General features: G+C 44.3%; 3 protein-coding genes across 6 annotated transcripts; 1 reads left to right on the plus strand and 2 right to left on the minus strand.

Moving 5' to 3' along the window:
* Positions 1–779: 779 nt before the first annotated feature.
* On the plus strand, positions 780–15,919 carry csnk2a2b (casein kinase 2, alpha prime polypeptide b). Of its 3 annotated transcripts, none has more exons than XM_086208525.1 (12): positions 780–1,716; positions 2,026–2,137; positions 3,775–3,876; positions 8,182–8,232; positions 8,430–8,489; positions 8,665–8,748; positions 10,016–10,126; positions 10,301–10,402; positions 10,556–10,656; positions 13,374–13,522; positions 13,712–13,795; positions 15,266–15,917. In XM_086208525.1, exons 1-11 carry the CDS (start codon positions 1,613–1,615, stop codon positions 13,786–13,788), a joined length of 1,053 nt encoding a protein of 350 aa, XP_086064651.1. In that variant the 5' UTR covers positions 780–1,612; the 3' UTR covers positions 13,789–13,795; positions 15,266–15,917. The 3 variants fall into 3 exon arrangements, with proteins under 3 accessions (XP_086064651.1, XP_086064652.1, XP_086064653.1); XM_086208527.1 differs by having other exon boundaries at positions 1,600–1,716; positions 15,261–15,919; XM_086208526.1 differs by lacking the exon at positions 8,182–8,232 and having other exon boundaries at positions 15,261–15,918.
* Positions 15,920–18,687: 2,768 nt separating this feature from the next.
* LOC147258594 (G protein-coupled receptor 84-like) lies at positions 18,688–20,834 on the minus strand. Its single transcript, XM_086207732.1, has 2 exons — positions 20,697–20,834; positions 18,688–19,907 (listed from the first exon to the last, which is right to left on the minus strand). The coding sequence occupies exon 2, from the start codon at positions 19,904–19,906 to the stop codon at positions 18,734–18,736; it is 1,173 nt and encodes a 390-aa protein (XP_086063858.1). The 5' UTR covers position 19,907; positions 20,697–20,834; the 3' UTR covers positions 18,688–18,733.
* Positions 20,835–22,176: 1,342 nt separating this feature from the next.
* On the minus strand, positions 22,177–25,412 carry LOC147258595 (uncharacterized). 2 transcript variants are annotated; one of them, XM_086207734.1, is made up of 3 exons: positions 25,381–25,412; positions 23,884–24,072; positions 22,177–22,744 (listed from the first exon to the last, which is right to left on the minus strand). In XM_086207734.1, exons 1-3 carry the CDS (start codon positions 25,396–25,398, stop codon positions 22,661–22,663), a joined length of 291 nt encoding a protein of 96 aa, XP_086063860.1. In that variant the 5' UTR covers positions 25,399–25,412; the 3' UTR covers positions 22,177–22,660. The 2 variants fall into 2 exon arrangements, with proteins under 2 accessions (XP_086063860.1, XP_086063859.1); XM_086207733.1 differs by having other exon boundaries at positions 23,849–24,072.
* Positions 25,413–25,657: the final 245 nt, after the last annotated feature.

Below are 25,657 nucleotides of genomic sequence, written 5' to 3' on the forward strand. Positions count from 1 at the left end.
AAAAATATTAATTCCTATTCAAGAATGTTCCAAACTTTTTTTCTTTTCATCAGAATTACTTCCTCAAAAAAAAAAAAACTTTGTATTTTTAAAATTGAAAAATTGATTTTCTATAGATTTTGGAATGACAAAGGAAGACTGATCAGCTTTTCTCAGTTGTCTCTATGTAATAATTTTTGGTAATGATATGAAAAAAATTGGCTAAGGCCCCTAAATGTTTTCTGAACTCATACCTTTAAATATTATGTTGATGGTTTGAAATGAAATTCTATACAATTTTATTATTTAAGGTTACATCTTCATTTTCAAAGCTCAAACAAGTACAAATTGGAATTCAAGCATGAAAAACAAAACCATTTTCAACAACCCAAGATAAACTAGTACAACGTAACTAATGGAGAACAAGAGAGAGAGGAGGGCAATAAAGTAAAAAAAAAATCCTCTCACACCCAGCCATAAGTATATTTAAGTTACTTAAATATTCTATAATTGTTAACTTAATTGTCTAAGTAAAGATCACATTCTTATTTAATGTATTTCTTTTTCCTGTGAGGTCATATTGTCTTGTCATCTTGTTATATAAGCTGTTAGTTCGCCTGCATTTCAATAAAGGCCTCTCTCTCTGCCGAGGCAAAAACAACAACATTTTTATTCTAAAATAACCAAGGAAACATAATAATTCAAAGAATAGAAAAGAAAAAAAAATCAGATCCGAACCACTAGGGGGCGGTACCTCACCGCTACTCATATTCTTCATCTTAACCCCGGCAGTCAGCGGTTTTCACATCCGGGCGGCTGTCTTGCGCCTCTTCAATCGCAATCCGCTTCCCTTCCCCGCACCGTCCATCGGGGAGGTCTGTTGCAGCAGAAGAAACCCCCGAAACCGAGGCCCTCCTTCGGCGTCTGATACCGGGACTCTGAGGCGCTGCTTCCCCGCACAGCCGGCCGCTCATGACGCGGGCTCCGCTGATGCTGGTGCACGGCGCCGAGCGCTCCCCGTCTGTGCGACATCTCCGCGCTCAAGTAGCATCGCTAGCTAACGTTAGCTAACAACATCATCTCGCTGCTACTCCACCCCCTCTCCCCGCGGTCGACCCCCGCCACCGATCTCTCACATCAACAGCTGATTGATAGCTAAAACTGGACCACCGAGAGCCCCCCTCCCCCCGCCTCCAACTGCCAATCAGCTGGCGCAGGAAGGCTACCCGTTCCCCTCTCTTCGCAGTTAGGGCCCGCAAAGAGAGTAGCCCCGGAGTTTTAACCAGTGATAGGTAAATCATCACCGACCCCCTCCCCGACTCTTCCGTGGCCTTTTTTCGGGGTCAATTTCTTCTCTACCTCAACACCCCGATGCCTCCCCGCTCCTCACTCAACCTCAGCGAGCTGAATCCGCACCGACTCTGCTGCTTCTGACAATCCAACGAAGGAGCGCTGACGGCGGCCGGCACCGTCGGACCTCCACCCCTGGCTCCCCTCCTCTCAGTCTGGGTGCGGAAGGAGCCTATCTGTCCAGCCTGGTCCAGCTCACACCCATACAGACTGTTGACCTCGTCACCACTAGAACCCATCTTGTCCGTGACCACCCCTCAGCACCCGAGCCACGGGTCTCGCCATGCCGGGTCCGGTGGCCGGTAGCAAGTCTCGTGTGTACGCGGACGTCAACACGCTGAAGAGCCGGGAGTACTGGGACTACGAGGCCCACGTACCTAACTGGAAGTGAGTGAGGACATTTCTCTGTGTGTGTGTGCGTGCGTGCGTGCGTGCGTGTGTGTGTGTGTGTGTGTGTTTGTGTGCGCGCGCGAGAGAGAGAGAGACATCTGGTTTTGAAGTTGAAATTGCGATCCACTCTATCCCATCCCACGATCTTACCATGATCTGTCTGACGTCGATAACCTGGCCAGAACCTGCGTAGTCCCAAAGAACCCTTCAGCAACACTGGAGCTTTTACTATTTTCTCCGGCAGTCTCACACACACTCACACTCACACACACACACACTGCTCTGTTTCTCTGTCTGTCCCTATAGCAACCAGGAGGACTACCAGCTGGTTCGTAAGCTGGGCAGAGGGAAGTACAGCGAAGTGTTCGAGGCCATCAACATCACCAACAATGAGAAGGTGGTGGTCAAGATCCTGAAGGTGAGCGGGTTGAGCTTTTTCTGTCTTAACACTCCTGGATTAAGTTGCTTGTTGGTTAAATGGCACTTCGATCTGAATTCATCAAAGCTTTCGCTGATCAAGTATCATCATCGCATTTACGCTGCGAGATTTTTGGTTCTAGATTGGTTAGACGATCTAGTGAAGGACATTAGCTTGGATTTCTATGCTCCACAATATTAATTATTTGAATAGGGGAAGTGGTTTGGAGATCAGTTAGTACTGAAAAGAATGGTTTTTGTCAATGTTGGCCTTAAACAAAATCATTTTGAATGTGTTGTGTGTCGGACGGAATAAGGCATGCTGGAATTTCTTCAGTCAGTTGTGTTTTGCAATTTTCAGATAAGACCCAGTAATAGGTAGATTTATTATCCATCACCTCCAGAGCTGGACAAGAAGATAGATATCCTTCTCCTGTGTGTGTGCGTGTGTGTGTGCACGTGTGTGTGCACGTGTGTGTGCGTGCGTGGGCCCTACACAGCCCATCTCATACCTTTCAGTATGCTAAGCTAACTAGCCGTCAGCAGGTCTCTGTGGGTCTCAGCTCCCTGATGCTGCACAGATCAGAGAGGAGACTCTTAACCTCCTCTCTGGCTCTGGAGAGGATGAGAAGTAGGTGTATTTCCTCAAAAGAAATGTTCTCTTTTTAAAACATCGGGGTCACTGTATCTCATAAATATGATTTGAATGCGTTACAGTGACATTCAAGGATCGAAAACAGAAGAGTATTCGGTCTAAGGAAGGCTTTATTACGCTCCGCCAAAGATGTCATGTGATTCTTCCTGTCAGGGTGTAGTCAGGTGGAGAATCCCTCTTGCGCATGCACATCTCTTTTGAGTACAACATGAACATCTAGAAAACGTACGTAAAAATCCTTTCTATAGTAGTGCTGCGAGATTTGCTTTTAAAAACAAAATCATATTTTGATCAGTGATCGCTGTGTCATAAACAAATGGTACCGTGAGTCTGTTTGGTGAACCCAAACATAAAAAGCTTCAGCTAAAAAATACTAAAACAAACTGTTACACATAAATAAATGTGAAGAAAACAAAATAACGCAACAATAAAACTATTCCTGCAGCACTTTTGCAGAAGTTTTCACAATAATTATAATAACTGCAGTTGTTTTTTAAATTCTTATGTAATTGCTGACATTGCAGTCAGGTTAATAAAGCAGCATTAATGTCAAGTTTGAATTGTCATTAACCGTTAAGGATGCTTCTGTTGTCGTTGCAGTCGTGCAAAATGGCGATGGAAACAACAGGGTAATAAATGAGAGGGATTTCTCTGACTTAACTGGACTGGCCTTATTTCATAATTTATTCAAGCCTCTAAACACAGCAAGGTCTTTACAGGCGTTTGTGTGACTTTCACTTAATACGGTGGGATTGTTTGAGCCTGGGCTCACGTGAGGATGCTTGATAATGTTCCATTTTTGAAGCCAAAAGAACTCAAGCTGTTCTGTCTCCAGATTATTTGTCAAAGATTGACAGAAGGAAGCAGCAGAGCCGGCCCTGCAGCGTCAGCAGCCTCAGGAGTCCAAGGGGGGCAAACTTCTCTATGTTATCCTGCGTTATATCTTTTTTTTGTTGTTGTTCTCCCCTCCTTTTGTGAATCAGCCGGTCAAAAAGAAGAAGATCAAGCGAGAGATCAAGATCCTGGAGAACCTTCGGGGGGGCACCAACATCATCCGGCTGGTGGACACAGTCAAGGACCCAGTGGTAGGTTCTCTGATGGTGCGTCTGTTCTAACACTAACCAGCACTGGTAGAACTTTGCTTTGGTTTGTGATGCCTGATCACCTTGAGGAGTGGACATAACATACCAGTATAACCGCTTTGATTACTTCTTTAGTGTCACTATTAGGGGAGCACTGACTGTGTGTGCATGTGTGTGTGTGTGCGTGTTCTTGAACTTGCTACATATTGAGGACTAGAATTCGTATTTAACCAACAAAGTGAGGACATTTTTGGAAAGTGAGGACATCTTAGCAGGTCCTCACATCTTCAAAGGGCCGTCTGAAGGTCAAGACTTGGTTTTAGGGTGGAGGTTAGAATCAGGGTCAGGTTAGGTTTAGGGTCCAGGTCAGGGTCAGGCAGTCAGTTGAGATGGTTAGTGTTAGGGTGAGGGGCTAGGGAATGTATTACGTCAATGAAAGTCCTCACAAAGACATAAGTACAAGGATGTGTGTGTTAAAGATGTAACAGTTGCTGGCTCCATGGTAAATGGCTGTCAAATTCCCGATGGCTATTGTTGGGGTTTCTCAGTTAATTATCGTCAAAACCATGTTGGACTACTTTGCTTTGATAACTCATGTAAGTGGTGGATGTTACCTACTGTTGATTGGTAATGCCTGAAGAGAGAGGGCGCAGGTTGATGACGCAATCCTAAGCGACACTGATACTCCTTAGCGCCAGTCTCCACACTCCACACAACACCTCCTCATCCATCCATCCACCCATCCATCGTCAACCGCTTACCCTGTTTAGGGTCTCGGTGGGCTGGAACCTTATCTCAGCTGTCATTGAGCGAGAGCGAGGGTGCGCCCTGGAGAGGTCGCCAGTGTTCCGACTTCCGGCGTCAATCTAAGTTGCGAACAGGCAATATGCATCTGTTTTGCAAACATGGTAGAAGCAGCTCAGGAGTGGGAGGTTTTTCAGCCATGAAAGAGGACAAGGTCAGAAGTGTGGGCGTATTTCTGATACTTAAAGAATGAAAAATGAAGTTGGTCATCCTGTCTCCTGAAAATGTAAAAAAGTCCCTGCTGCGACATGTCCAACTTGTTTTCTCAGGGCCATATAGAAGTCTTTATTCAAAACAGCACCTAGCAACGGATTTTGCGACCTTTTCCAAAAAAAAGTGTCATTTGTAAGCCAGCGTCTCACACTTAATTGAACTAAAAACATTTAAGGGTTCCAGAGAGAATGCTCTCGCTAAGGACCACAAGTACCCGAGGCAGCAGTACAGCGAAGTGTTCAAGTCCAATTTTCAAGAGACGAACAGGACACTGAGGTTCCTCGGTGCTAGCGTGGTGGACTGCGAGGAGGAGCCCAGCCTTTATGCTGTTTGCCTCAAGGGAGATGGCGGAAAGAGCTCTGAAGAAGGATCGGGCCAGGATAGAACACAGATTCATTAAGATCTTTAGGAGCGATCCTATCAGACCGTGACACACCCCAGGGCTGGATGGGCGACGGGCGTTCAGGACATGACCATTGGCAGCAGATGCGGCTCCCTACGAGGAGGTCTCCTGTGCCTGAGCTGTGGCGGCAGGTGTTCCAACCAAAATAGTTCTAGGAATGGGTTTAGCAATAGTTAGAAGAGGAGCAAGTTAGGTTGCCACAGTTACGGTGGCCAAACTGACTCCGACCGTCGGCATGTTGTCCATAAGAGAGGTTCACCTTTCCACCCCAGAGACAGGGGCCTTTGTGAGTTCTTCACTTCTCTGAAGCCACTGAGGGCCAAAATTAATATGGCGGCAAATGGCAGGTTGACAGGTGAGGCAGACGTGGGGTTCTGCACACATTGAGGCTCTTTGGCAGCAACAACAACAACAACAAAAAAACAACCAAAAAGAAAAAAAAAACGCGAGTACATGCAGCATCACCATATCAAGCTGTTTCTGGGATGAACCAACAGCTGAGCAGCAGAAATGAGCCATGGACATGTTGGTTACCATGGCAACCGAGGAGGGGCCTGGCTGCAAGCAATCTGGAGACCCTTTTACAAAGCCATTTCCGATCTGTGCTGTTTTAAAAAAAAAAAGTAATGTTATAGTAAATGAATAAACAAACCTTGTTGTTCTCACTCAGCAATTAATTTGGATCATTGGTGCATTTCTAAGGTCTTCCACCTACCCGGCACACCTGTAAAGGCAGTAGTGTGTGTGTGTGTGTGTGTGTGTGTGTGTGTGTGTGTGTGTATTTATTAAAGTTATAGGCCTCGTGACTTCTCAAAATCAAACCAAGTAAGAATTACAACGGTAAGGGAAAGTTGGCAGTTGTAGTTCGATGGATAAGGCAGTCTGTTTCTGTGAGGGTCTTGACGACTATGTGGCTAAACGGGCGTTGCAACTGGTACAACCTACAGTGGGGACAGCTGGTTTTACAGCACCTGCATGAGCTCCCGCCTTCAATAATAACTACACTTTAGTGTATAAAACCTCTCCAGGTCTTTGGGGAAACAGTGAAAGACAACCCATTTACAAGTAGACTGAGCATATTTCCAGTTTATTGCCCATCCTTCCAGTCTTCTTTAGTCATTTTATCAGCGTTGTCAACTGTCGTCTGCTTGGAGCCCATTGCACTCTCATTCAAAAATAGCATCGGCGTTACTGCATTGTCAACCTGTCTTGTCCTTCAGGACTTCCCCGGTCCTGCGTCCCTCTGTCGTTTATACTCTGGTTAGAGCAGCAGAACACAGTATGAGGTTGCACACTGCAACCGGAAATGTGGCGATAAGCTTCCCACGGTACATCTGAAGAAGACCGTGACAGATGTTTGTCATCTTCTGAGGGCTCGAACGGAAAGATGAGTTTAACGTCAATACACAGAGAGAAATCTGACGACTGACTGAATGGTGTCAATAGTTTTCTCAGATATGACATTACTGAAGTGCATGTAAACAGATTTCTGTGTGTGTGTTTGTGTGTGTGTGTGTGTGTGTGTGTGTGTATGGGTGTGAGACAGAGAGAGAGAGTTGTAGTAATAGTAGTATTATTTGTAGTTCTAGTTGTAGTCGTCTCCGATGCTCATTCATTCATTCATCCAAAACCAGTGTGGCTGACCGCCTATAATTAAAGTAATCATGTTTGAAATAAAGACAGCCAGCTCGCCAACATGATTGACAGATTGACTAGCTGAGAGAGTTTGGTGGGCGGGTCTAATCGAGTCTATGCATGATATAGTCAATCATAAATATGAGCCTCACGCAACTCAGCTGCATGACCTTTTGACCTGTGGTGGGGGTGACATGCAGCAAAGGACTTCCATTCGAACCAGGGTCACACTTGACCACCTGAGCGTGCCATCACCTCTGTCTTTGATGGTTTATTTTATTTATTTAGCATGTTTTGTATTTTTCACTTTCTATCTGACTCTTCACAAGAATTCAAAAGTATTACGCTTTTAAAGGGAGTACTTGTATAATCGTGACACAGGTGTTGTAAAAATACTCTAAAAATGCCAGCAATACCGTTATTGCAGTAAATATCAGGACAGTTTATCATCCAAGGAGCATGTGTTGATGTGACAGGCTTAGAATCTCCAGGATATTCAAGTGGAGCGATGCTGGTAACCTGCTGCACTCGACAACGTGAGGCTTTTGGGGTGGAAATGCGGAAACGTGTGGAAATCACTGATTGTGTTGTTGTTTTAGCTTCCAGAGCTTGGAATTCAACAGCAACGAGACCCCCCAAAAAAAAGGCCAGCAAACACGACAGATTGTCTTCTTAATTTCCCGCGTCTTCTCTCTCGGGCACAATCCCAGAGTGATGGAGGGGTTCTTGACTTGGCTGATTGGAAGTCCGGTTTCCTAGAGTTTAATTATTTTGTCTTTCTGAACATTTAATTTGAAATCAAGCAGCTCAGCTGTGTCCTGTTACATGACAGTGGATGTTTATACTGTCTGGATGTCTACTAAGGTTGGTTTCTTTTTAGCGATGATTGCCCCCCCCCCCCCCCCCCCCCAAATGGTTGTTTGGTGGATGTATTGTAGTTACAGCTTTTAAAATATTTGGCTGAATGAGAAATGCAGCCTTACATGCTGGACGTGGGTAGGGGCCGGTTTGGGATTGGGCTGCTGGCGCCGACGCACTCGTGTTAACTCTAATCAAATGAACCTGACTTTGAGGTCAAGTGCGCTCTAATCTGGGTCCCTAATGTGGAGCCTCCCTAAGTCAACACCCTGATCAGTGACTCGATCAGCAATGAACCACATTCTGCTCTGTTTACTGTTGTTGATGATGATTTTATTTTTGATTTTTCTGGCACTCTCCGCTCCTCCCTGTCTCTCTGTGTGGCGGCTGCGCAGTCCAGAACTCCAGCGCTCGTCTTTGAATGCATCAATAACACAGACTTCAAGGTAAAATGATCTCCCTCTTCTCTGCATGTGCTTCTGGGGTTCTCTGGTGCTTTGGCTCTAAGACACCTGCTTCCTTACACTCAAGTTATGATCAGCAAAAAAAAGGCACCAAAATTTAAAAAAAAAAAGAGAGAGAGAAGATTTGATATTCAAATTTGAGCTTCCACTTCTGACACAGATTTTCTTTTTCCCTGCAGGAGTTGTACCAGAAGTTGACAGATTATGATATCCGTTTTTATATGTATGAACTACTGAAGGTGAGTCTCATTTATAGAGCCTTCACATTTCGCTTCTGTAGTTGTCGTCAAAGAGTGGCAGCATCAGTATCCCTAGAGATTCAGAGGAGTATACACAGATCATTAGTGTACTTTGACATTAAGCGTGTGTGTGTGTGTTCGTGTTCGTGTTCGTGTTCGTGTTCTCACCTGCCAGGCTCTGGACTACTGTCACAGTATGGGAATCATGCACCGTGACGTCAAACCCCACAATGTGATGATCGACCACCAGATGAGAAAGGTAGGCGGTGCCCTACATAATATTTCTCCACATTAAGCTGCTTTTTCCTCAACTAATTCAGCCTCTCTCTTGCTGTGTTCGTCATTTGAGTTCCTACTTTTTTAGAGAGAGAGAGAGAGAGTTCCACTGGTTCAGCCTTTCACAGACACAAAGTTCCTCTAATATGTGTGAGGAGAGTGGGAGGATGATCCCTAAAATAACAGCAGATGCCATTTTTGTGTGAATCAGCGCGTTCTGCTCTCGTTCTCTCTCTGTCTCTCTCCCTCTCCCTCTCTCTCTCTACAATGCAGTTCCATCTGTATACAGTTCATGACAGATTTGATCATCACGAGGAATATCTAGCACAGACTGAGCAGGAGCACTAGAATATGTCCGCCTGGGATTTTTACATCTCAGGTGCTAGAATATGTGCGTGTCATAACATCAGTTCTGTAGTAATGCTGCAGAAACATCCTGCAGTGTGTATCTTTTTTTTGCACGGACTGAGTTTTCTTAGCTTTCATTGATAATGAAGCTATAGAAGACTCATCAGCCCCTCTTAAAAACACAACTCGTATCACAGCATCGCTCATTCATGTGATCGCAGGATATCTCAAACACTACCCGCTGGATTTACTTGAGTTTTAAGGCTCCTCAAGCCCACTGGCAGGATGGAGCTATAATGGCTATTTCTCAACTTGTCAGCTCCGCCTCCGTGCTGGCGACAGGTCATGAGACAAAGACGTCTGTCTGCACGTCCGTCCCGTTCAGTTGTTTTCAGAAACGCCTTGAATGATTTTCCTCAGATTCGGTGGTGGTCAAAGTTCACAGTACAAAGAAAAAAAGATTGCATCCATAACTTTACAATCCACACATTAATAAAATCCCATTTCTATCACTGATGTCCGATAGAATGACAAGACTTTTATATCCAAAAGGTCAAAAATTCAACTTCAATCGGATAAAACTCTTATCTGACCACTATTCAGTTTCCTCTTAATAACGAGGTCTTTGTTTGTTTTTAACTCGATCTTCTGCTGCTTGTCTGGTATCTCATCATAAAAATGAATTCTATCATTACAGGGAATTATTGATACATGAAGGTTGCTTGGACGAATGTGGTCTACTGCTTCCATCCACTCATTTCCTAAATATCTTTTTAAAGACTTTAGATTCTATGACCAGCGTAACTCTGACTGTATTAAAATCATCTGTTGCTTTATTGTTGTTATGATCAGATGGTTTCAAAGCTGTGACGTGAACCAAGACATTGCGTGTGTTTCCGTAGCTACGCCTTATAGACTGGGGTCTGGCAGAGTTCTACCACCCTTCCCAGGAGTACAACGTCAGAGTGGCCTCACGATACTTCAAGGGCCCTGAACTCCTGGTGGATTACCAGGTAACACACACACACACACACACACACACACACACACACACCTCCGTCCCTCCCACTTTTGATTATCGACGTCCATGATGTAGACCTCTTGATAAAGTGTGTTTGCCTGTTTCTCTCTGTCATTTTTGTGTCCTCCTCACGCTGGGCTCATTGTCGTGTCCTCTGGTGTTTCAGATGTATGACTACAGTCTAGACATGTGGAGCCTGGGCTGCATGCTGGCCAGTATGATCTTCCAGAAAGAGCCCTTCTTCCACGGACAAGACAACTACGACCAGGTATCTGTGGCACACCTGCAGCTCCTACACACAACCGTCTGAAGCCAGAGAGAACGTTTGGCAGCCATTTATGTCTCAGCGTTGATGGTGAGTCAACCGTTCCGTATCTCAACATATCAAAGAGTTTGAACCGTGGTGCGTTTTGTCTCTCAGCTGGTGCGGATCGCCAAGGTCCTGGGGACAGACGAGCTGTTTGGCTACCTGCGTAAATACCACATCGAACTGGACCCACGCTTCAAAGACCTGCTGGGACAGTAAGTCCACCATCTCACCCCATCTCACCATTTCATCATCCCACCATCTCACAACCTCACCAACTCACCCCACCTCACCAACTCACCCCACCTCACCAACTCACCCCACCTCACCAACTCACCACCTCACCATCTCACAACCTCACCACCTCACCATCTCACAACCTCACCAACTCACCCCACCTCACCATCTCACCCCATCTCACCATTTCATCATCTCACCATCTCACAGCCTCACCATCTCATCCCTCTCTTTCCATTCCACAGCTTAATTACCTCCTGGGTAGGAGCCTGAGCCCTCACACATTCTTGAAGTCTTTTAACATCTCACATTTTGTTTTCAATATTCAAGGTTTAAAAATGTCTTCATGTGTGAAGCTGAAGGAGCAAAGGAATTAAAATAGTTTTGAAGCAGGATGCACACTCGTGTCTGCGATCTGCATTTCTACTTCGAAGAAGAACATGTTCGTCAGCCTCTGGTGGGGTTAGCAGCAGGGAAAAAGACAAAAAATAAGACTTCACGCCAGCAGCATGGAGACAAATGTGTCAGATCTGACGACACGGATTCAGGCTGCCTGTTGTGATACAGCTGGAGGTGAATGATAAACCACACTGAGCATAGTGTCATGTGTCTCAATATGGAGTTTACAAGTTATCAGCGTTAATGTTACTGTTGGTCTTGATTTCTTTTCACTCTGTCAGGGACGTGACGCCTGTCTGCCGCAAAAAAACAACAACAAAAAAACAACAACACATTAGATTACATTTAGAGCCATTAAAAAGGTCTTAAAAGCCTTTGAATTTGTACTCAGGCACTTGGAGGAAAACTTTATGGCACCAGCTTTAGCCAGACAGCCACGGACTAACATTCTCTTGTGGACATAATGTTCTTCACCGGAGTGGATACCAACATCTCAGTGACACCAGCAGCTTAACGACACCAGCAGCTTAACGACACCAGCATCTTAACTACACCAGCAGCTTAACTACACCAGCATCTTAACTACACCAGCAGCTTAACTACACCAGCAGCTTAACTACACTAGCAGCTTAACGACACCAGCAGCTTAACGACACCAGCAGCTTAACGACACCAGCAGCTTAACGACACCAGCAGCTTAACGACACCAGCAGCTTAACGACACCAGCAGCTTAACGACACCAGCATCTTAACTACACCAGCAGCTTAACTACACCAGCATCTTAACGACACCAGCAGCTTAACTACACCAGCAGCTTAACGACACCAGCAGCTTAACGACACCAGCAGCTTAACGACACCAGCAGCTTAACGACACCAGCAGCTTAACGACACCAGCAGCTTAACGACACCAGCAGCTTAACGACACCAGCAGCTTTACGACACCAGCAGCTTAACGACACCAGCAGCTTAACTACACCAGCAGCTTTACTACACCAGCAGCTTAACGACACCAGCAGCTTTACTACACCAGCAGCTTAACGACACCAGCAGCTTAACGACACCAGCAGCTTTACTACACCAGCAGCTTAACGACACCAGCAGCTTTACTACACCAGCAGCTTAACGACACCAGCAGCTTTACTACACCAGCAGCTTTACTACACCAGCAGCTTTACTACACCAGCAGCTTAACGACACCAGCAGCTTAACGACACCAGCAGCTTTACTACACTAGCAGCTTAACTACACTAGCAGCTTAACTACACCAATAGCAAGCCTCCTAAATGCATTTCTCTTCTTGCGAGATATTTGCAAATTCACTAAAACACGATAACATCAGGGTGGACCCCAGCTACCTGCTCCATCCGCTGACAAGCTGTCATCTTTCTTGGTGTGCTACTGCCACCTAGTGTCAGTTACAGGAATAGTGACAAACTGCAAGAATACAGTATATCACTCCTCTCAGGCATGATTCAGAAGTTACAGTTTCTCATGTAGGAATTAGAAACAAGCAGGGGCCTGTTTAATCATTTGAATGATATTTTGCCACTTTTTTATTTTACTGGAAAATAGTGAATTGAAGGGATTTTTTGCTGTACAGTACAAAAAGAAACTGTCATATATTGCTGACTGAACAATATGACCAAGGATGTGAGCTCAGAGAGTTAAAAGCAGCTTTTTCATTTTAGTTTGACTTCAACACAAATGAATTTGGAAACACACTTCTTTCTCTTGTCCGCCTCTGTGGACCAAAGTGTTGATGAGTTGGTTTTCTATCTCTGTGCAACTTAAGGCTCCCTCTCCAACCTTGTGAAGTAAACATGTCACGGCCTGGTTTTTCGAGATGAACGACAGAAGATGATAGAACCAGAACAAAATTGACAAAAACTACTGCACAATTTAAAAAAAAAAAAAAAAAAATTAAATGATTGCCATGTTTCCCTCCTGGCTAGAGATCAAACCTGTGATTGAAAATAAGCACCTCAAAAGAACAGATCCCAAATGCTGGCATGTTCCTCTGTTAGTCTGTTAGTCTCTCTGTTAGAAGAATGCTCCCTGCCATTCCCAGAGTGATTTGACCTTTGACCTCTTCATTGAAGGGATAATGCAACATTTAAATGCTAATCAGACCAGGTTGCTGGTCGGGTTTAAATTTAAACATAATGGACAAACTGCACAAAAAACAGGCAAATCTGAACCCTTGAGATGAGAGAAGGTGATCAGTGCAGTAGTGGCGTTACTCCAGATAGTTGGATCCATGTGTCAACCTGTCTACCGTTGTGTGTCATGGCAGGCAGAGCAGGAAGCGCTGGGAACAGTTCGTACAGACAGAGAACCAGCACTTGGTGAGTCCTGAAGCTCTGGACCTGCTGGACAAGCTGCTACGCTATGACCACCAACAGAGGCTGACCGCCACCGAGGCCATGGAGCATCCCTACTTCTGTTAGCAATGCACACACACAAACACATAACGCATGGAACACGGAGTTAAAACACGACTGTGACATTTTTGGCATTAGTAATATATCCAGGAATTCTGCATATTGAGTGTGTAGTAGTGTGTCTGGAATCACCCGGAAACGTCGCCCAGACAGAATGAATGACTTTAAGCTCCTCTCCCTCTTCCTCCAGATCCAGTAGTAAAGGAGCAGTCGCTGTCAAACTCTGACAACAACATGGTTTCCAGTGGCAACACTACGGCGCGATGAAACACAGGTAATAGTTTGGAAGACGTCAGCCTGGAAGCATCATGATGGAAGATAGAAGACAATAAGAGTGCTGGTTTTCCTATTTGTGATGATGTTCCCATTTTTATCATGTATTTATTTTTATGTCACCATATACTATCTTCACTTTTCAGTTATGTTCAGTGCTTGAAGTTGGCTTCGAGGTGCGACTTGCGTGATGTTCATGCGCTTTTATTGATGGACTGTTTGAATTAGGAGTGAAAGTGGAGAGACGGGATTTTGAGGAGGTTTTTTTCGTACATAACATGAGCGACGCAAGCATGAAAACCCACCTGACGGAGTTTCAGTCACAGTGACGCACTTTCTTATTACTGGAGTAGCTCAATATATTGCTGTTTCTACGTGACTTTTAAAACTTTTTTCTTTAGTATGAAACCACAGTGCAGACTGAAGTTGTTTTGGCGTAGAGAGCAGCGTCACTTTGTGTGTTTGGCCTGCTGAAACATTTTACGTGTCAGCGAGCACCTCTGCAGCTAGCACAGCGGCTATATGGACAATTAGCTGCAAGCTAGCCAGCAAAAAGACATACATTTGTTTTTCATTCGCTCAGTTACCTCTCACTTCACAGGAATCTCAGTCACATTGAAATGATTTGGCCTGTATGATATTAATATCTGGGAGCAGCATGGCTCAGAGGTAAAATGGCTGTTTAGTAACCGAAGGGTCGCTGGTTCAATCCTGTTCGATGTGACACACATTCTGCTTTTAGCAAAAGCTTTACTGTGATTTAAATAAAAATTTGATCAGTTGTTCAGCCCAAAACAATCACGAGTACCTTTGTTAGTCTCAATTTTGATGAGTAATGGTTCATAATAATAATAATAATAATAGGGCAGCAAGTTGGTTCAGTGGTTAGCACTGGTTGGATCCTCACTTCAATGTCCACCAATCCTTGAGCAAGATACTGAGCCCTTAATTGCTCCTGATGGCCCTGCGCTGGACTGGTGACCCGTCCAGGGTGAACCCCGCCTCTTGCCCAATGTCAGCTGGGATAGGCTCCAGCCCCCCCCCCCCTCCCCCCCAGACACACCCTTAACGGATAAGTGGTAAAAAAAAAAAAATGGATGGAAATTCATATCTATATTTTTATTAATGTAGCCATGCTGGTGCTTCTGTGAGTTTGCACTGAGGCACAGTGGTGCTTGTTGCTAAATGTTAGCGTACTAAGATGTCCTGAATGACATAATGATTTTAATGGTTGTTAGCAAACTCACCTTCTTAAAATGAAACTTTATCACATCGCGGTGCTGTCCAAAGAAAATAATGTATCGCCAAATGTCATCATTCAGTATTTTTCAGATAAAGTGAAATGTGCAGAAATGCAGTATATCTTTGTGAGTTGACAATTTTCTTCTACTTCGTTAGCATAACAAACTTCTTAATAATTCTCTCTCTCTCTCTCTTTCTCTCTCTTTCTCTCTCTCGCTCTCTAGAGCAGAGGTGGAAAGAAGAAGGATGTTTGTTACCTCAACTTTGTACCCGGTTGTGACAGTAACTTCGACAAGTGTACAGTGACAATGGATCAAAGTAACTCTGACCAGTTACACACTCACAGATATGTGATATATGGATACACACACACACACACACATACACCCACACACTAGTGCAAGCACACCTACATACACACAAACACACATATATGCAGACAGGTATACATACACCCTCCTCCTCTGTATCAGTCTGTGATTGGCTTGTCCTGGTTTCCTGTCTAGCAGCCTGACCAATGAGCTTGAAGCTGCTCCCCCCCTCCCTCCATCATCTCCTCCAATGGTCTTTTTTCCTCATGTAGGTCAACAAGGACAAACTACTTTTAAAGACAATTCAACCCCCCCCCCCCCCATCATCTACCACCCCTTCTTTGTTTGCATCAGCATGGAGATGGACAGGAGTGTGAGCCTGTACACGCCCCCCCCCCTTCCCTCCCAATCCAACTCATCCGTGCATCTATCCGTCTGTCTGGGCCCCCCCCTCGCCCCGCCCCATCGCCATCCTGTACCCCAACAGACAGACACATGTCTTAGCACTACTCATGTTCTGAAAGTGGCATGGTGGACTCTCTAGATAGAATGATGATAATAATAATAATATTAATGAAAAATAAATGATTTTTATTTAGATGAAATCTGCCTACGAGTGAATTTATTGCACTTCCATTGTGTCTGTCGAGGAAATTGAACATGTTTTAATTCAACGGTATTGACGGCGAAAGAAAAACAACTGGATCAAGGAAGTGGGACGTGAAGGAGCTGTGAACGGAGAGAGAGGTGTTTGCAAATAGCCAGCGGAAGATGTGTGTGAATCAGGGAACGCTCGTGACGGTAAACACAGGCTGGTACGTCCCAACCTTTACGGTTAATTTGGTATCTTACAACATCGGCGGTGATGCAGCTGTCGCTCTTCTAGTCATCAGCAAACATTTTATTTGGTTGACTGAAGTTATGAATGGGCTTTTGAGGCGCTGCGTCAAATCACTGTGCCCTATAAGGAAAGTAGTTCCGGGTATCTGCTTGACCTGCTCAGGAACCTCACTTTTATCATCTCATCTGTTTCAGGGCGCTGAGCCGCGAGTGATCCGCGGGTCATAAATAGATCTAAAGGTAGACTGAGACTTGTGAATTAATGTTTTTAGGCATTTACTGTTATGTGTCACCGTTAGCTTGAAGCTAAATATACGTGGCTGGCTTTTTCTGCATTCTGGAGACAGAAAGAAATGATGCAGCAGACATATTCATGATCTCAAGACACCTATTTGCGAGTATTTGATAGGCAAAATATACTGTTGGGGTGAAGTATCGCTTTCATTTTTGGTTCCCGCTCTTTAATATTTTAAAGCTCACCTAGTTCACGTGTGCTGTAATCTACGTTGAACACCGACCTCTGACGACAAAGATCTTTCAAGTGGACGTGTGAACTGCTGTAAAGCAAAGACGCGGACGCCTTTACTCTGCTTTATGACAGGACAGAACCTGAGCTGCTGTAATGAGAGTAGCTCACACCAATCAGCTGATGGACCTGTGAGTGAGTGTATGACACCTCGTTGCTCCCCCAGGAACCCCTCCCGATACCCGCCTTTTCCTGCGCCCTCAGAGAAAATCATATATTCTCTTTAAGGAAAACAACGTTTTGTTTACCTTTACATTTATGTGTTTTAAACAGAGACGAAACACGAGGTAAGATAATCAGCAGGAGGAAGAACTTGATTTTTACTTGTATTTAGTGATAGAAGTTCAAGACAGATTTCAAATAGTTGGGAACTTTAAAGTTTAGAGCATCATGAGGGGGATGAGGGTGTTCAGGATAAGTTTTATGTTTGCTCATCTTGTGGTGGAGGTATTCTACTCATGTCAGCGATGCTAACGTCGTGGTGGTGCTGGCAGAAATCCTCTGGGGAGCAGGAACGTCTCTCTTAAACCGAGCACCAACATTCATGAAGTCAAGCTGCTAGCGTAGCAAGGCTAAAACCTTGCTACGCAGGTATTCTGTGGCTTCAGCTCCAACTAAATGAGTGAATTTTTTTTTTTTTAAAGCATAAAAAAAACAATTGCAGGTGGTGGCTGTGAGAAATATGGTCTGTTTCAGCATCTTTGCATTGACTTCCTTTAAAATTGGTTGGCGTTTCACCACTCATTTACACAGCTCTGAATTTCGTAAATTACACTTAGTACATATGTTAGACTACATTTCAATTTTAGTGGCTGTGCAGTATGTTTTTCAAGAGAGTTCTGCTGGATGAGGTGCATTAAAATTTGAAAGGAAACCAAGTCATAATTGCGTCCTTGCAGATATTAGCTTTATTTACAGTTTCATCTCCTGAGATCATTTTTTTGTACATTCGTGTGTGGTGTTGTTAATAAAACAGCCGCTAGCCCTGAACGTTGTAGAGTCCCACAGATCAACAGCGTGTAGGCTGGATGTTTTAATTGCGTTTCAACTCAATGTTTTTGTTTCGCAACCCTTAATTCGTCCGTGTTGATTTATTCAGCATCATCAGTGATCAGATTTACGCCCACAGTTGTCATCCGTCTTCTGCGGTGATCGACAGAAGCCCACCAACCCCGCCTACAATCACTGGCCTGCCACCAGATACGCCACTGTTTATCAATAACTTCTTTGTCTCTTTGTAGCGATCTCCACCATCAGTACCTGAGCTCTGTTCTCGAGTTGTTATCTTCGCGTGTGTGTGTCTGAAGTATCAACTTCCTCCGGGCTCACTCACGTTCAGGTCACACACACGTATAGAGAGACACATATGTACGGATGCACACGGACTCTATGTTACCTTTTATCATCAAGGCCATGAAACATTCATCAGCAACCTTGTCTGATCAGCAGAGACAAGACTCCGGTCTCCCTGTCACACGCGTGTGCAAAGGTACAGGTGAGCTGGAGTTTCCATGGCGTTGAGTAAAACAGGTGACTCTGGGGTCGGACCGGTAAACACGCTGGTCCTTTTGCAGTTTAAAGTTTGAATTTACACCGTTCTGATCACACGCAATTCTAAACACAAAAGAAATGTTCTAGATTTCTATCAAAATGGAGTAGGTTCTTCAAGATGCATCCCTAGAAACACTCGTGAAAATCAATCCGTGACTCCATGCTTGTCCGTCAAAGCCTTAACAAGTCAATCACGTTGCCTTTTTGGTGGTGGTATCAATGAAATGAATTCCAGATATACAGGCAGAAATGTCAGTCACTCGTGATGTGTGACAGGCACAATTTTACTCACTCTTTGTAGTAGTTAAAGGGAGCAGTACCACGTACATCCTCGCTCACTTTCTCTCTAGCCTGCAGCCCAAAACTCAGTGTGCTCAAGTACCATTTTATTGTATTTGTTTAACAAAAAGTATATGCATGTTTTGAGCGTACACAGTATTTAAACTTCATCTGCAGGAGTTTCTAGCCTTCAAGTCCAGAGGCAGGTGAGAGGAGCCAGAGCCCTGGTGAGCAGCGCTCTGTAGGCCTGTCGGAACTGTCGGTTCATGGCTGCGTAGAGAATGGGGTTGATACAGCTGTTGAGCCAGTTTAGGTTCAAAGAGAGCATTTGCAGCACCTGTGAGGCTTGGCTCTGGTTACTGGCTGTGTTGACGAGCAGGAAGGGAACAAAGCACCATGTAAAGCACATGAAAACAGCAAAACACATGTGTGTCACACGTTTTAATTCGGCGTCAGCCGAGGATGCTGCAGTGGTGGGAACAGATGAAGGTGAAGATGGAGCGGTGACAGTATCAAGGGGAGGTTTGTTGTCTGCTGATGCATTCGGAGCCTGCTCTTTGGAGGGAGTATCGTTACAGATGATTCCCCCCTGGCTGCTCATCTTACAGCTGCATGCGCAGGCCATGCTGCTCTCTGTGCTGCCGTCAGCGGTCCTGTGGTCTGAAGAGGCTGGTTTCTTCCTGGATGAGTGTTGACTGAGCCTGTAGCGGAGCAGAGCCTTTGAGGCAACCTTGACACGCCTGTGAATGAGGACGTAGAATGTGCCAACACAGCTCAGACCCCCAAAGATGTAGAAAAATAGCATGAAGGTGATGACGGAATGACCCCCGCTTACATCCAAGGTGCATATGCACAACTGCGGCACAAATATGTAGTAAGCCCAAAAGGGGCTGCTGGTGGCCAGGCCCAGAGCCCAGGCTGAGATCAGCAGGAGAATAAGCCCTCGGTCAGAGAAGATGCGATCAAACAAGACTGGTTTTACAACCAGGAGATATCTGCTGGCTGCTAACAGGCAGAGGAAGGTGACAGAGACAGAGTTGGAGAGGAAGAGGAGCAGGCCGAAGACTTTGCACCAGAGCTCACTGTGGTGCCATCTGAGGTGGAGGCAGGAATCAACCGAGATGGGCAGCAGTACGGCGCAATACAGGAGATCAGCCACAGCCAGGTTGACGATGAGCACATTGAAGCGAGTGCGTAGATGCGTGTCCAAGGTGAAGGCTAGAATGGTCATGAGGTTTCCCAGTGTTCCAGTGATGGCCACAACGCATCCCCACAGTACAACAACGTATCTGTACCCTACGACTGAGGGGGCGAAGCAGGAGAAGTAGTCCTCCCCGGTTAGGTTTGTGCGGTTCAGCTGCATCCTGTGAACAGGAACCAGAATACGGGGGAATTACTCTGCAAGTCCAGCCTCATTAGGGATCTGGGCTGTGGCTGTCGTCCCATGACATCATCTACAGCCACATATATTGGCCTTGACACATCTTCTGCGTTCTCTTTGTCATTTCTATCAGTTCTTTTAGCAGTTAATGCAACAGTGGTGATTGCATCTTTTTTTCACCATATTAAGTTAGAATTTGCTTGAATCCATTTAATCACACTTTTTTTCTCATATTATCTTGTATTCATTTACATAAATTGCTCATTTGTGAATGCGGTATTTTTCTTGTATCGATGTTCAGTTTCTTTCGATTTTTCTGTTCGATCACACGAGAGGAGGCGCAACATCACCACGTCCAGTTATTTTTGTATCCGCGGCTCACAATAAAAACACTCGAAACTTCAGCTTTTACCAAAAAAAAGAAACTACATTTTAATGCTGTTGGTTTGGTTTTTTTTTGTTTTCGACTACATATTTGACTACCTACAAAAGTGCTGAGTAAGTTTCAGATATTTCATATTGTCATGACAGTAGGACTCCAGAAGTTTTCCTTCTCTGTAACAATGTGTGAAGTCTCCATCTCCTTCAAATATGCTGGAACAAATCACTGAGGTGAATGTAGCATCAGAGTAACAAAACTGGAACAAAGCTTTGAGTTGAACTGAGCATTTGAAGATAGGATTTCAAATACATAACCTTTTGTGTACATTTAAAAAAAAAAAGAAAAAGAAGAAAGCGTCGAAATAAGTGAGCGTATAGTTACACTTCTCACCTTCAAGCTGAATATTCCTGCCGGTCTCCCTAGAAGAGTGTGCGCCCTCCCGCCGCGGATGTCTGCGTTTCCAATTATGTGCTGCTAGTTCGTGTTGAGTTATTTTTTTAAATATACTTTCTATGTAGCAAGAGACAGCTTGTTCATTCTTGTCGAAGGGAACCTTAAAAGCCTAAATTAACTTCTGTTTAAAGTCCACCTACATTGAACCTGTTAAATTATTCATTGTTACGCTGTGAACCTGCTCTCTTTTGCATGAGACCTGAGTTGCTCAACCAAAGCCGGCAGCACACAAATTCAAATTCAAACGTATTCAAATTTTTTTTTTCATAGCAGCTACTCGGACAAACACCTCTAGCAGTGATTGGGGGAAGAGTTGGGAAAGCTCGCAAAGGAACTCCTGCATTGGTTGCACATCTTATTTAGAAGAAAAAAAAATTCAAGGATAGAATTTTCACATTTCACAAGTTTTAATGGAGGCTCGCACCACCTGTGCTGATGGTCAGAACTTGTTCAGCTGCATCCTGAATGGTTTGGCTCTGAAGACCTCAAATCCGACGAGACTCGTCGGGCCTGCTGATGACAACTGCAGGTTATTTCGAGTCGGTGAAGCCTCTGATTCTTGGGAAGGCGTTTCAGAGCTCCGATTTGAATCCACCACCTTTATTAACAACTCACAAATGAAGCTACCTCGGCCTGTTAATTCAGTCTTAAAAGCCGACCAATTAACACAAATAGTCCAAAGGTGTGAAAAGACGGCCCCAACTCATTCGGGTCCGTTCGCCGCTGCGCTTTAAAGGCTTTGTTCAGATTTTTTTGCTACTTAAAAGTGATGTTGATAGGCAGAGTTGCTGCTCAGAAGAATCCCTGCTGTCACAAGTACCGGCTCTGAAAGCTGGGCAAAAACCACCTGCGGGGTCACGCTCCTGTACGTACGAGCTCACCGAGGTTCGCTGAATTCTACTCTGTGTGTATGCGATCTCTAAATCTCTGCGATCCTGGCCGTGACGAGGAACAGCGTGGATGCTCTGAGCAGGAACACTGTCACTCAGCAGTGCATGTTGACTCTTTTGTGGCCTGACTGTGACAATCAAGACTTGTAGAGCGGTGAGGTGGTTGTGAGCAAATGCAGAACTGATATTTTTTTTAGCCATTTATTCCTTTTGGGCCACCAACAAGGTGCTCAAGTGTTACAGGTGCTGCTAAGTTCGTCACGCAGAAATTAAATTGGACGCCATTTTAGTTTTTAAGTCTTCCTTTTTTTTTCCCCCCGACTCTGCTGTCATTTCACGGGTTTCACTCATAAACCTTCGCAAAATATTTACACCGATTCCAAAAGTCCCGTCTCATGTGAATGTAAAATAGAAATAGTTGACGTCAAAGACTTTTAATACAGAAACAAGGTTTTTATGATTTTCTCAACAAATGACACACCAGTCCAACACTGCAAGCAAGAAAAAAAACAAAGAAAGTTGCCTGATCATAGATTTGACATTCATTTGAGTTGAATCATTCAGGACCTGCATGTCACTTATCGTTGCATTCACAAGTCTTACATCTTACAAATAATAATTACAAATGAACTGTTGAGAACATTTCACAACCATCGTGTCAGCACAGGTACATTAAAGTGAGGGAGGAGGAGGCGGTTTGACTGGACAACACTCCTCAGTTTGTTGAGGGAATCTGAAGGAAAAATCCAAGATTTGGGAGCTGAAGTGAGGATTAAAGGCTGCCTAATCCTCTCCTGATGGACCACAAGCCAAGTGAGCACAGTCCAACATCCTCAGTCGTCATTAAAGTGTCCCAGTCGTAATGGTCAGAGTCAATGTTTGCGTGGAGACGTGCCAGGCGATGGTTGTCCTCGTCACTGTGAGCCGGTGGTTTGAGCAGCTTCAGAGGGTTCAGAGGTCGTCGGTGCTGGGGGAGGGTTTGCGGGTCAACGGGCACGTTTCAGACTGCGTTTATGTCTGAGACAACTCGGGCCGCACCTCTTCTCTGACTTGGTGGCGGGCGAGGTCTGGACCGGAGCTGCAGACCCCTGTTTCCTGTAGAGAAAGAGAAACCAGAAGCAGAGAAAGGTGAGGAGGAAGTGTGACTGACAGGGACATGATGACCATGTTGAATTATTCAGGCCGACTCCTGCGGCCTCCGCCTTGACTGGTGTGATCACAGTCCAGCGCAGAGACCAGCGAGGCTGGGCTGCTTACTTGTCACCCTAAATACATCAATAACAGCAGGGACGATGGGTGGAGCAAACTACAACGTTAGCAACAAACACTGTTTTGTTGCCCTTCTCTTTTTTAAAGCTCCCTGGTGTTAGATCACATGACCTTGACTGTGTGTGTCGTCAGCTTTATGTAAGTAATCGCATACATTTTTTTCTTGCTGTGAAAATCCCTTTGACTGAGTGTCAAAACTAAATAAGTTCATTAATTACCAGGCAACAGCACTACAGTGACAAGGTGCCTCGAAACTACATAGAACAGTTAAACACAAACCATCTAGCAAGATGAATGAATGAATGAATGAATGAATTCTACATTCCTTTAAAAAAATAAACTGTCAAAAGCAAGCATATAAGTAAAAAACATGAAGAAAATATTTATTAAATGCAGTACTAAAGAGGTTAAGGTACTTTTTTTTTTTTTTACTTTAAAAAGCTTTAATGATTTGATCAATTTTAATAAATGTATATGATTCTCTCAGTCTAATAGCCACCCATTCTAATAATCAAATGAATGCTACAATTCCTATCTAATATAAAAATACAGAAACAGAAATGTATTTTATTTTCAAAGCTTATTTCTGCGTTCTAAGGATTTATCAACCAATCATGAAGTCATTCGTTGTCATACAAGCATCGTAAAGTGGCAACGACGTTTTCACACAGGAATTCGGCTTCCTTTGTTACGTCCGCTTCATAATCACTGCATCTGTTTTGCTGACCTAATAGAAGTCGTCTAGCTTACCTTTGTCAGACTTCAAAAGATTCAATAAGGAAATACAATTCTGGTTCCCTGACTACGGTGAGATTAGCGCTGGTGGGCGTGATCATCCTGCCCGGTGCAACCTAGATATTCACTCTGGGACGGAGGACCATCTCGTAGCTAAAGCTGGAGGACGAACACAGACGTGAGGTTGCTCCTCACCTGACGGCGGCGGCAGCAGCCTCTCTTTTCCTGACCTGTTTCATCAACTTCAGCATGTGGCAAATCTGCCGCAGGGTCATTCTGGGAGTTTGGTAAACCAGTCGGGGTCGCGGGGTGTAGCGAGGACCACGATAAGTGAACAGGGACAGATAGTTGCTCCCATGAGGTCCCTTCCCAAAGAGCTGCAGGGGCTGAAGGCTGCTGTGAGCATAGCACGATGCGCACTGGGAGACAAGAACAGAGAAGAGAGAGTTGATGACAACTAGGTTGTTGCTATAGTTACTGGCTTTGAGCGACAGAAGCTATGTCAGGAGGCTTATCAGGCTAACACAAGAGGGCCTGAGTTCTGGGTTCTCAAATATGGAACTTTAATCACAGATTTATGAAGCTGCCCTGAACAAACTCTCACGCCAAAAGTCTGAGATAGTAGAACTTGAATGTTGCAGGAATGCAATCGCATTCCTTTTTTTGCTAATGCGATCGTCTGTCATTTATATGTTATTATGTGCAGTGCCAATTTCTGACGATGCAGAACATTTGTGTTCTCCTGCTCCCGAGCAACACGCGCTTGGAAAAACAGCCTGTAGCGTAAAAGAAGCACTTAACAGAAGTACATCTGATTTTTCACTTTCTTAAACGTGGGTAAGTTGTTATTCAACCATGTCAAAGTTTAAATAACATTGGGATTTTACTTCCCAATACACTGTACTTTTGCACATGTAATTATTCAATGTGTGATGAGTATTAGTATGCATTATTACATCATTATATGGTTGTATTGTATTGTGTAAATGTTTGCTATTCGATTTTTCTGCCTGTCTGTGCACCGCTCTCTCCATCTTTTATTTACTACATTTATGCCTGACTGACTTCCTGCTTAAGCATTTTTTTTTAAAACTAACTTAAAAAAAAAAAAGTTCTCAAAAACTAAAACTCAATAGAAACATGATTTACAGATTTTTTTTTTCTGCAGGCTTGGTATTTTTTCTTTATGTCTTTTTATTTCTCTATATCTTTATGATATCTGTTCAAAATGCCACATGTGTTTACAAACTGTCACTCAGGCAGCAGTGTGTGTCATACAACAGTCATACACACCCACTCACACCTTTTTAATTAGCTTACGAGGCACCGTCTTCCCGTCTTAGACTTAATCGTGCTCTCCATTGGAAACCCAAGACGCGTCACACACCCTAACACACAAAAACACACACTAAGGATCAATCTCACTGAGAATTGTGTAGATCTTTTTACATCCCGGACACCTGATTGTGTTTGTTGGCCCACCAACAGTTGTTTATTCCTTGATACATTTAAACACACTCACAACAACAGACACATCATCTACTGAAAAAGACCTTTGAGTCCCACAGTATCCAGTATGCACCAGTACTGAGACTGGTGACAAGTACGTGAGCCTCCAGTCACCTAAACTACTGTGTCTAGATAGGGATTTGCTAAATATTCAAGATAGAAAATAATCAGTTAAGATTGATACACACACACACACACACACACACAGAGTTACTCACAGGGACGACGGTAGCCATGACGATGTCTTGTATTCTCTAGTCAGGAAATAATCATCAGTGAGGTTTGCTGCCTTCTTATACCTGCCGACATGACCGAACCAAAGGATCCTCCAATCGTTCTTCAGAAGACACAAAAAAGGCACCGCCTACCTCTGACATCACCACAGTGATATCACTCTCAGCCTCAGATACACACACACACACACACACACACACACACACACACACCTGGTGCTTCAGGTTACAGGTCGTGTCTATTATTGAGGAGTCTTTTGTT

The sequence above is a fragment of the Aulostomus chinensis genome, chromosome 7 (genome assembly GCF_037954235.1).
Source record: "Aulostomus chinensis isolate RoL2024-O1b breed Wild chromosome 7, RoL_Achi_v1.0, whole genome shotgun sequence".
Taxonomy (NCBI): domain Eukaryota; kingdom Metazoa; phylum Chordata; class Actinopteri; order Syngnathiformes; family Aulostomidae; genus Aulostomus; species Aulostomus chinensis.